General features: G+C 38.5%; 2 protein-coding genes across 11 annotated transcripts in view; both read right to left on the reverse strand.

Annotated features, from left to right (window-relative positions):
• Positions 1 to 3902, reverse strand: fgfbp1a (fibroblast growth factor binding protein 1a). The gene has a single exon (XM_061787832.1). The coding sequence runs from the start codon at positions 3434 to 3436 to the stop codon at positions 2882 to 2884; it is 555 nt and encodes a 184-aa protein (XP_061643816.1). The 5' UTR covers positions 3437 to 3902; the 3' UTR covers positions 1 to 2881.
• Positions 3903 to 4978: 1076 nt separating this feature from the next.
• The window catches only part of prom1a (prominin 1a), a 53514-nt gene continuing 46715 nt past the window's right edge, over positions 4979 to 11777 (reverse strand). For 5 of the 10 annotated variants that reach the window (XM_061787841.1, XM_061787837.1, XM_061787843.1 and 2 more), the window contains 3 exons: positions 11665 to 11773; positions 8275 to 8324; positions 4979 to 7776 (listed from right to left, as the gene is read on the reverse strand). In XM_061787841.1, the coding sequence (XP_061643825.1) occupies positions 11704 to 11773 (70 nt within the window). In that variant the 3' untranslated portion in view covers positions 4979 to 7776; positions 8275 to 8324; positions 11665 to 11703. Of the gene's footprint in view, positions 7777 to 8274; positions 8325 to 9762; positions 9899 to 11664; positions 11774 to 11777 lie in introns of those variants that run through there. The other 5 variants (XM_061787839.1, XM_061787845.1, XM_061787838.1 and 2 more) reach the window with 4 other exon arrangements.

Below are 11777 nucleotides of genomic sequence, written 5' to 3' on the forward strand. Positions count from 1 at the left end.
AACACGTTCCAAAAAAGCTGCGACAGGACACTAATTGTTGAAGCTTTGTCGGTGGAATTCTTTCCCATTCTTGTTTGATGTACAGCTTCGGCTGTTCAGCAGTCCGGGGTCTCCGTTGTCGTATTTTACGCTTCATAATGCGCCACACATTTTCAATGGGAGACAGGTCTGGACTGCAGGCAGGCCAGTCTAGTAGCCGCACTCTTTTACTACAAAGCCACGCTGTTGTAACACGTGCAGAATGTGGTTCGGCATTGTCTTGCTGCAATAAGCAGGGGCGTCCATGAAAAAGACCTTGCTTGGATGGCAGCATATGTTTCTCCAAAACCTGTATGTACCTTTCAGCATTAATGGTGCCTTCACAGATGTGTAAGTTACCCCTGCCATTGGCACTAACACAGCCCCATAGCATCACAGATGCTGGGTTTTGAACTTTGCGTCCATAACAGTCCGGACGGTTCTTTTCCTCTTTGGGCCGGAGGACACGATGTCCACCATTTCCAAAAACAATTTGAAATGTGGACTCGTCGGAGCACAGAAACCTTTTCCACTTTGCATGAGTCCATCTTAGATGAGCTCGGGCCCAGAGAAGCCGGCGGCGTTTCTGGGTGTTGTTGATAAATGGCTTTTGCTTTGCATAGTAGAGTTTCAGGTTTCACTTACGGATGTAGCGCCAAACTGTATTTACTGACATTGGTTTTCTGAAGTGTTCCTGAGCCCACGTGGTGATATCCTTTACACATTGATGTCGGTTTTTGATGCAGTGCCGCAGGAGGGATCGAAGGTCACGGGCATTCAATGTTGGTTTTCGGCCTTGCCGCTTACATGCAGTGATTTCTCCAGATTCTTGGAACCTTTTGATGATATTATTGACCGTAGATGATGAAATCCCTAAATTCCTTGCAATTGCACGTTGAGGAACATTGTCCTAAAACTGTTGGACTATTTTCTCACACACTTGTTCACATAGAAGTGAACCTCGCCCCATCTTTGCTTGTGAATGACTGAGCCATTCAGGGAAGCTCCTTTTCTACCCAATCATGGCACCCACCTGTTCCCATTTTGGCCTGTTCACCTGTGGGATGTTCCAAACAGCAGTTTGATGAGCATTCCTCCACTTTCTCAGTCTTTTTTGCCACCTCTCCCAGCTTTTTGGGAACGTGTTGCAGCCATAAAATACTAAGTTCTTGATTATTTGCGAAAAACAAAAGTTTATCAGTTTGAACATTAAATATCTTGTCTTTGTAGTGTATTCAATTAAATATAGGTTGAACATGATTTGCAAATCATTGTATTCTGTTTTTATTTATGTTTAACACAAAGTCCCAACTTTATTGGAATTGTATTTCATTAGTTTCATCTGTTGTATTTTGTTGTTGTTTTTTTTGTTAGCGGTAGTGTTTTTTTTTTTTTTTTTAAATAATTTTTATTGTTATTTTGTGTTTTATTAAAAAAAATTTGTACTTTGTTTTTCACAATTCCAGACTTTAATGTGCCACATCAGGTTTATTTCATTCTGTAGTTTTGGTTGTTGGTCTTCTTTAGTTATTTTGTTGTTGTTGCTCCAGAGAGCAACATAGCTAGATGTTCTTTTGGTATCTTTTCATAACATTTTAAAGCAGTCTACTCAAGCAGTCAGATATATTATGAATATCTAATGTTGTGGTTAGCGCAGCACTCGCTGCAGTTATTTAGCGTCGCCCTACTAATTTGGTCCTCTGAGGTTCAAAAGCAACGTGCGGAGAAAGCAAACTGGATGCGTTCTTTCCTCCGAGAATAAATGTTAGTGTGACACCAGGAGGGCAATTTTGTGTCATTAGAGGAGGAGAAAAGTCATTTTGTCATTCTATGTGTTGTCTAGCTAGATTTTTTTTTTTTTAGAATCTCTTGGTTTACATGATAAAAGCCAAACCTCCACTCCTCACCAAATGCTAACCCAAACATTAACACAAACCCTGAATAAATCTAGACCTAACTTCATCCTATACAATCATAAACTTGATTGTTTTTTAGCAAATAATCGTTAACTTGGAATTTTAGGGCTGCAAACGTTCCAAAAAAGAACAGCTACTTCAGTTCATTCTCAACGGAAAACTTTTAGAATACACGAAGCATACTGGAACGCTAACTCGATAATCTCCTCTATAGTTCCTGCGCATGAAACAGATTTTAAATTTCACATCCACGTCGGTTGATTCACAAGCTCATTAGCATTCCAAGTATTTGAACACCTACCCACACTCAGAAAAAAAAACAAAAAAAAACAGCACGGATGTTTTCTATAGGACAGTAACCCCGTGAATAATAATAAACACCCCACAGCTGACTAAATAAGATGCAGTAATATTAGTTGTTTTTGCAGAGGATAAAGAATATATGCCAGCAAGGATTATTTGATCTGTCCACGACTATCGGTGCTATAAATTAGCCTGCCTATGACGTTTTACATTGTGTGTTAGCATTAAGCTGTTGGACTTTCCAGAGGCAACATTGATTGATTGTTTTAATTGCACAATGTGAAATTCTCTTGAAGAATTGTTCACGATCTGGCCAAACAGCTGCGTGTTGTGAAGTCACTTAAATTGAATTTGCATTTGCAGATATCTAGTGCTCAAATCTCCAATTTTTACTCGCAAGTCACGGTCTAAAATGAGTCGTGCTGTGGATCGTATCTCAAAAAACTTGAAGTCGGGACACACGTAAGTTAAGGCACCACTGTACTTCCTTGGCACCAAGATGGCGCCAAAGCCCTACGACTACTTTTCTATTGGACAAGGCTTTGGCGCCATTTTGTGGCAGTTCAGAAAAAGCACAAAAATAAGTGAGCTTTCCAACAAATAACAGAAGGTAGGCGGGGACGCTATCATTTTTCATTTTTGTCTCAGCATGCGTCTCCTTGCACCATAGTGAACAAAAAGGTGCATAAATCGGACCAGGCCTCTTTGCAGTACTCCCTGGCCAACTTCCTGTTCTCGGGGATACACGACTTCACCGAGGTTGCGGTCGGGGTCTCCGTGGTCTTCAGTCTGAAGTGAGCCTGTGGGGGTGCGCCCCTGCACAGCGCCGCCCTGACCGGCGCGCTGCCCTCCCGGCACAAACTCCCGTGCCTCCTCAGCGCCCGTCCCATTTGCTTCCAGTACAGTTTGGAATCAGCGGCGTAGCGGGCGCACGAGCAGGGCGTGGCGGCGTACTGGCAGACGAAGGCGGACCCCCGTTCGAGGCAGGTGACCACCAGGGTGACGTCACGGTCCTCGCCCGACGCGGCCCAGCTGCACCCGCGCTTGTCCCTGCCCCGAAAAAGCCGCGAGGATGCCTTGTGCGCGTCCTTGTCGGCTCTTCGGTCACTCTTCTGGTTTCCGTGACTGCTCACCGGCGCCAACTGCTGGCACAGGCACACCAGCAAAAGCAGTAGGACCATGTTGGAGACCAAAGCCATCAACACAACCTGTAGCAGGACCAATAATAAGTAACAGATGTGCGAGTTGTAAATAAGTCTCAAGTCTTTACCTTTCAGTTTCAAGCAAGTTCCAAGTTACCGTGGCAACAATCAAGCAAGTCGAGTCACCACACACACACACACACAAAAAAATCGGGTTAAAGGTCCTCTTTAAACCTCCAAACATTGGCACTTATTTTAGAGTTCTGGACTTAAAAATGAGGTCTGCAAAACAAAATAAAAATAATAATAATTATAATAAATCCTCCCAAAAAAGGTTGAGTATTTATTTTCTGATGGTTTTCAGCAGATCTTGTCCCGCCCACATTTTGATGGAAAACCTGCTTGAGCCTGTGACGTACGTCAACGCCAGAAGCCGATCTGATTTCCCCAAACTAGTCAACATACTCGGTTGCAACACAAGCAAGCTTGCGGCGTAATTGTCGACTATATTCAAAGTCCGGGTGTTTTCTTTAGACAATAACGAGTGAAAATAGTGAAGTTAGATACATTTGTGGAGGCTTTTTTTTTTTTTTTTTTTTTTTTAAATTGATTGCTGTTATGCCTCCTTATATTCATGAGTTTTGTGGTCTTTTCGCTGGCTTGATTGCATCGCTCGCCTTTGGAAAAACAGTTTTGGAAGAAGAGGTAACACAGGCGTTTGCGTTTATGCCATTGAAATACTTTTTCTATGGTCATGCGGCTCGGCGGACTGCAGACTTTTTGAAATCAACCCCAAGGCCAATTGAAGCAATTACAAACAGTAAGAAGAAAGTCAAACAAATGAACACTAAATATGTCTCTCATCTTGGGATCACGGATTGCAATGCAACAATTTGCAACATTTCACACATGAAAGTTACTTTTACAAAAATAAAACTACTCCTCAAAAACTAATTAACTTACCTTGATAAGAATAAAACAAATCTAATCGAGCAAAGCAAAATTTTTCCAGGTGAACCCGTTTGCTGCCTTGCTTCTGTTTGCAGCAATTTGAGGAATTTGCCCTCCCCTGCCCTCCACGCACGCACACACAAGCGCCCACACACACACATTTTTGCTGCAATAGAACTTTTTTTTAATGAAGTTATGTGTTACATACGTTTTATTAATCATATCATAAGGGAGAGGACCATCTGCCGTTACTCTTTAATATAAAAACCAAAATGAGTTCAAACCTTGTGAAAGCAGCCTGAAGACGTCTTTACAGTCATATTGATGGAGTGGCCTCCTTGTTTAAGCAACAGTGACAGTCAATGGTGTAGCAGGGAACTGCATCTATACTTGAAAATATAAACTTCTCGTGAAACGTCCCAAGTTCAATATTGTGGCACATCCATTTCTTATCGTTTTGAAAATGTCTTGTTTAAGCGCACAAAGGATGCAAAAGATTGGGCCGAAAAGTGACAATATGTCCACAGATGCATTAAAGCTCCGCGGATTCGACATTTTCAACGAAACAAAGCGATGCCAATCCTGCAAAAGGATCGTTACCGAGTCACCATAACCAAACACACGAGAAGAAAGACTCGAGAAAATAGATCCAAGCGCAAATGAAAACTTTATTCACAGTTTGCACATTGAAGCACTCGAGAAAAATCAAGCGCTGGCCACTCTATGAATGGTTCACATCGGAAATTATTTTTTTTTTTTCCCCACTAGCAAGAACCAAACCCTAAGCCAGAAAAATTAGCAGACATGTGGGAAGGTCTTTTAAAAATCATACTTGAGTAAAAGTTATATTACTGTATGCTATGTGTGCACTCTGTAGCTATGCAGAGAATTTTAGCGTGGAAATATGTTTCATTTAATTCAACTGTATGCAGAAAAAAAATAAAAAAAAAAAAGGGACGGCTAGCTTTCTCGCTAGCAGCTAACTTGGATTAACATCGGTAGTCAGAGTTCTTTCCGTCCATCAAAATTCCATTTTTGATATGACATTTCAACGTTACTTTGCACCGAAGACAGTGTTACCTTGACTTGCAAGTTTAATTCATTGGGCGACCACGTTTGTAACTCAATTCATTCATTTATCAAATCAATATTCCCCTTTGAAATGAAATATGCCATCCATTCTAGCGCCCCAAAGAACACCACCATTTTTTGTTACGTTTTTAATGAATACAAATAGGACTCTATTTTTATAAAAACTTCATAAAGGAGAATGTAAAGAAATAAAGTGTAATTACTGTAAGCATTGTCGTCATGTGTTGGGGTTGTCCCTTTAAGGGGCGTGGCCGAGTGAGTGACATCAGGAGCTTTAGTCGGTTAGTCTGCTTGTGAGCGTCCGGGTGTGAGTCGTGGCCTACAGCAGCTCTTTGCAAGTTCAATAAACTCCTGAAATTACATTCATTTTCTTTTACATTAGTCATGGGGCGGCGTATCTGAACTCTTAACTCAAATTTTGGCTTGCAACCCGAAGCAAAAAAAAAAAGTCACAGCTCGTAACTTGAAAAACTCGTAAATTGGGGCACTCAGAAGTCAAGGTACAACTGTAGCATAAAACCAAGCTAACAGTTGAGTAAAAATGTTCTTAAAACCTCAAGAATCAACCAAATGACATCATTTTGATGAATGGTTCACCTCAAGATGATGTTTTTTTTTTTTTTTTTCAAATAAATCTTGAATTTTTGAATTTGTATTTTGTTGGTAGAAGATTTCAGATGCTAGCTAGGCACTAGCTTGCTGTGTCGTTTTGCTTATTTTCTCTTATGTATTTTGTTTTTCCACACCAAAATGACGTATTTTATCATAAGCAGAATGTCTTGTGTTTTTTTATTTTTGATTTTAAACATCAACAGCAATTAGCAGCAACTAGCCTGTAACCACGGAGGCGATATATTAGCAGGACGTATTAGCGTTAGAGTACAATGTACAAAATGACAAAAAAACTAAGTGGAATACATTCGCTTGCTCTAGCTCAATATTCGATAAATGTATTCATGTAGTTTAGATTACAAAAAAAAAAAAGGAACATTAGTGGAAATTAGCGGGAAAAACCTGAGATCTACGGTTAAAAAAAAAAAATCTAACTTATAGCTTGACAACAATAATTCTCTCCACCTTGTACTTGAATGTTAATTCAGCAGAGATATAAATGTTGAAGACATAATGAAAGAAGTATAAAGTATAAAGGAAAAGTACTCTTATGAAAATAGCTATCGAGGATATATTTCAGCTTTTGATTGATTTGTGGGTGTACTGATTGTTTTATCTGTGATTGTTCTCCACTTCAGTCAGTAAAAAAAAAAAAGGTGGTGAGATTTATTGGAGGGGTTGGCTGTTGATTTAGCGACCTACAGAGAAAAGTACGTTTTTCGTTAAATATATCCATATATTTTTCAATATCGACATCTAATTTGTCATGTCGAATGTTTCACTTTACTAACAGAAAGCCACTCTTTGGTTCAACTGCAATTTTTGTTTTTACACAAATATAAGGACAAGAGCCTGGAGAAAACTTTGAACACTAGAACTGAAACCGTCAACTAGTTTTTGAATTATTTAAATCCATGTGGGAAAAAATGTCTTCAAAAAAAAAATAAAAATTAAATTGAAGAAAAATATATCACTTTTGGTCCATGTGAAGTATTGTTGTGAACATGCCAAATTTGAATGTGATATGAATAAAATAGTGACCTGATGAAATCGGATGGAGTCCAGTCAAATTTCATTGCGCAGAGTGCAGTGAAATTTGCAAAAGCGGACAAAAGTCGAGCGTACAGCTTCAGCAAAAAAAAAACGAGACCAAAAGGCTGCACTAAACATCTTCCCACAGAGTTGAGAAACTTCCAAAACAGCGTGAGCACTACGCAGGGCGAACAGTCCCTTTAAAAAGCAGTAAATGCCAACCTGAAAGGCAACCAGTCTTTTCGTAACGAGCCCCAAAATTTCCACAAGGTTGACGTTTTTTTTTTTGTATTACTGTAAACATTTAAAAGTCATGCTATCTCCAGTTTGTCCAGTTTCTTTTTCTTTTGTTTTTTTCCACTCCGTTGATGCCAACATGCTGCAAACATAACAATAAGCCTCATTTTTCCGTCATCCACAAGAATAACCAAGCTACCTGATTAGCAGGTCCTTCAGCAGCGCGTCGTTACCGTCCGTCCGTCCGTCCTTGTGACCACTTTGCCACTCTTGTTGTTTTAAGGAAATTGTTGCAGTCCAGTTCGGATGTTTGCTAGTTTTTTTTCTTTTTTTTTGCATCCAAAGAAATGTAAACAGATGGACTTCGGCCCATTGATGTCCTGCAGGAACGATGATGATGATGATGATGATGATGAAAAGTTCGTCGTCGTCACAGAAAAATCCTGTTTTTGAGTTTCATGGACTTCAGTTTCCTATAAAGAAAATAATAAATAAGTCGTAATAAGAGAATGAAGTCATATTTTCAAAAGGAAAAGCAATGTCAAAAGAATCATTTTAAGAAGGGGGATGTGTTTAAATTAGCCAGCGCCATCCAGAAGTGATAACGAAAACCCTACTCAATATTGTAAAAATCACTGAATAATACAGTATGTCTAATCTAAAACCAGAACTTTCACTTTGTAATGTGTTCATAATCCTTTTAACACTTTTTTTCCATATTCGTTCGAAGTAAAACCAACAATTTTTGTCAATTTTCTTGCACAAACTTGTCAGCCCAGCACGTTGTCTATGGAGGCAAATGAATGAGTTATCTTGGTGCGTAAACAGAAATGCATTTGTTCAAATTGCCGCGTGAACAACAACCTCCGAAGGTTTTATTAGCTTTCATCGAGCCGAACGATCGAAACTCGTTGCGCTCGTCCGGGGAATCTATCACCAAATAAAATAAATAAAAAGTGTGGAGAACTCACCGTGTACTTCTTTTTGTTTTTTTTATTAGTTCCAGTGGAGTTCGTGGCAGCTGCAGAGAGGAATATGAAAGAATTAGACTTTGGCGTCACGTTTCAATAAACGGCAATATTTGCTCCGGAAGTCTGGGAGAGTCATGCAGCTCGAGCTGTAAAGGGTAATAAAAGAAATAAACGAGGATTCCTCCAGGCCTCAATTATTTTGATTTTATTTGTATTTTTTTTAAAGGCTTTAATCTGCTGTTAGCCTCGGAAAAAAAACGACTGTCGCGTATTATTCAGAGAGCTACAGGCAAAAACAAGTCTTGGATGGCATTTGTTGAAAACGGCTGTGGGAGAATATAAAAGGCATCGTTTTGGATGTTGGAAATTACAAACAAGAATCAATCCCCAAAACCGAAATAAAAATCGCAAGGGGTTGTAACTTCACGAGAATAAAATTGGATTTTTAAGGGGGGGAAAAAAATCCAGACTCGAGCAAGTATAAAGTTGTTGTATTCTGAGAACGTTGACAAGAAAAAAAAATTGCATTGCCGCAAAAATGATATCATAATATAATGTTAGACAAAGTTGTAAAAGTTGGAATGTAGCTAGGAGAAAGTCATAGTAGTAATTCCACGAGAAGAGGGTTGTAATATTTGAGAATATATTCATAGCTTTATGAAAATATCGCAATTTACAAGAAAAAAAGGTGTAAAGCTTTGAAAATATTAGAATGTTACAACAATAAGACGAGTGGCAAAAAGAAAGAGAAAAATGTTGAAAAAAGTTGCGGTATTCTGATGATAAGAATAAAGTTGTAGTTTTATGAGAAATAAGAAATGTTGCAAATACAAAATGCGATACATAAAATGTACGCCAATGAATGAGACTTTACACCGATTTTATCGGCCTGATCGGTATCGGCCGATAATTAGCATTTTATGCTGATCGGCTTTAATGTCATAATTCGCCGATCCGATCCGATTTTGTATTGAGCAATTAAGTACATAAGTATATAGAGTAAATGAACAGGTCATTTAAATAGACACATTGCGGCATCTTGGGATCGGATTGGTGATTGGTTATCGTTTTTTTGTTGTTTTTTTTTAAACTCGCTCAAGTGAATCCATTTCAGTACTGCAGTCTTGTGAAGATTTCTGTTGGGTTTGCGTTAGTAGCGCTTCTCCACTGCATTCCACAAATCAATCAATCAACATAAAAACACCGTTTGGCTGCGCGTCGACGTCCTCTCGTTTATCTTTACAACGTAAAACGACACCGAGGAATAAACGAGGGAGCGCTGAGTCATACGCGTGTGTGATTCACTTTGAAATTTCCATATTGGCCTTGCAAAAATGCTCCCTCTGGCACACAAAACACAACATCGAGAGGCACATCAAGTTATATGAAATAAGCTGCATGCACAAACAAAGCAAGCAAAAGAAGAAAATGTCCTCATGCAGCGTTTGCATAAACATTGCACATGATTATCATCATCATCATTCTCACCGTGACGTCACTCTCAAGAGACGAACTGCCTAAAAGAAGCTTGAAGAAAGAGTTCATTTGTTAGTTAGTTAGTTAGAGGAAAGAGAGGTTCAAATGCACACGAAAGGATGGTTCCAAGCTGGAATAATAAAGCACTCTGCAGAAGAAGAAAAAAATGCAATGTTACGAGAATAGTCATTTCTTATTATGGGAAAACGTCTTAAAATTCTTAAAATGAGTAATTTTACAAAATAATGAAAAGAAGAAAGTCATAATATACTGTATAGTCAGAATCTTGTGAGAATAAAATTACATTTTTACATGGAATACGTTTGTCTGTGACTATTTTCATTCATTATTTCATCGTCAGGGCATTGAATCCATTGCAGTCCAGTTGCGATCGATTCAATGCCCTGAGGCGGGGGGGGGGGGAATAAACTCGTCGTGTTGAAAAATGTCAGGAGAAAACTTGCTTGCTTATAGTAACGTTACAAGAATTCAGTTATAGCAGAAACAATTAAATGTTATGTTCATACAGTAAAGTCCCAGTATGACGCGTAACAGTCAGACTATGGCGAGAATAAAGTCGTAGCGTTATAAGAAGAATAAATATTCACAAGAATTGTGAGTATTGAAAAGAATTGTGTTGTATTTTATAAGGAAACAGAATTTTTGGGGGGAAAAGTTGTGTTTTTACAAGCCAAAGGAAAAACATTACAAGAATCAAGTCATCAAGTCAAGTCATTCATAAAAAAAATTGGAATATCTTGAGAATATGGTCCAATTATTCTGGAATTTTTTTTTGAAGAAGAAGGTTGTGCAATGTGCATCTTTAGGAGAAAAGGAAACTATTCTGAGAAAAAAGTTGTAGTATTAAAAGAACATAGTTATTTTTTATTTTAATAAATATTTTCGCTAGAAAGTCGCAATTTCATGCAAATGAAGTTGTATATTAAAGGAAAACATTTTACAAGAATTAACTCATCGCATTTTATTACATGAAATAATCCTGGGAGAAGAGGGTGATGAGAAAAAAGTTAAAATAGAAAATATTCATAATTTTACAATGGTATTATTATTATTTTTAAACAGTATATTATGATTATATTTCTACATTTATGTCACAGGATGATACTAAAAAACATTTTGCGAGAATAAAGTCATAGTATTACGAGAAAAAAAAAAAATTCATGAGAATAAAGTGAAAAAGAAATGCTGGGCAAAAAAAGGTTGCATCTTTATGAAAGAACATTATGAGAATAAAGTTGTAAAGTTACAAGAAAATACTGTTAACTTGTTACAAAACTGAAAACGCTGCGGGCATAAAGTAGTATTACATGAAAAAGTCGGAATGTCATGCGAAAACGTGACAGCAGGTGGGTCAAACTCATTTTTGTCGGGGGGCCACATTGTAGTCACGGTTTCCCTCGGAGGGCCGTTGACTGTGAAACAATATAAATGTTTAGTCACCTCATTATTACATACACACAACAAATTGATGGATACCTAGTTTTGAAATCAGAAGTCAAGGATAATAGTTTGTTTAACTATTGTTCAAGTTACCATAAACAGAAAATGCTTGCAAAGTCTCAATGCTACTATTTCTTGTTATTATTTTATGAGAATTTGAGCAATAATCATGGAAGTTGACAAAGATGATTTGCTTTCGCGGGCCACATGAAATGACTTGGCAGGCCAGATTTGGCCCCCGGGGCCTTGAGTTTGACACCTGTGGGTTACAGGGGAAAAAAAATGTACGTTATATACGTAAGTTATTGTGTAATAACCATTACGATAATGGAAGACTAAAGGGCCGATTCATGCTGTAACGAGTTGTTGTTTAAAACAACAACAACAACAAAAAAAGATGGTGTTAGTGAGACACACACACACACACACACACACACACACACACACAAGTACCTGTCGGTCCGGGAGCCACAAGAGAATGTGAGCTCTCGGTCACCAGTCGATGTGCCTCGGAGGAGCCGAGGCCCGCGGGAATCGGTTCATGGTATCGTATGTTGGGATGCTAG

The sequence above is a fragment of the Phyllopteryx taeniolatus genome, chromosome 10, assembly GCF_024500385.1.
Source record: "Phyllopteryx taeniolatus isolate TA_2022b chromosome 10, UOR_Ptae_1.2, whole genome shotgun sequence".
Classification (NCBI taxonomy): Eukaryota; Metazoa; Chordata; class Actinopteri; order Syngnathiformes; family Syngnathidae; genus Phyllopteryx; species Phyllopteryx taeniolatus.

Bases quoted from the DNA above. Each gene is read 5' to 3' on its own strand.
- fgfbp1a (XM_061787832.1), bottom strand. From the start codon at position 3,436: ATGGCTTTGGTCTCCAACATGGTCCTACTGCTTTTGCTGGTGTGCCTG.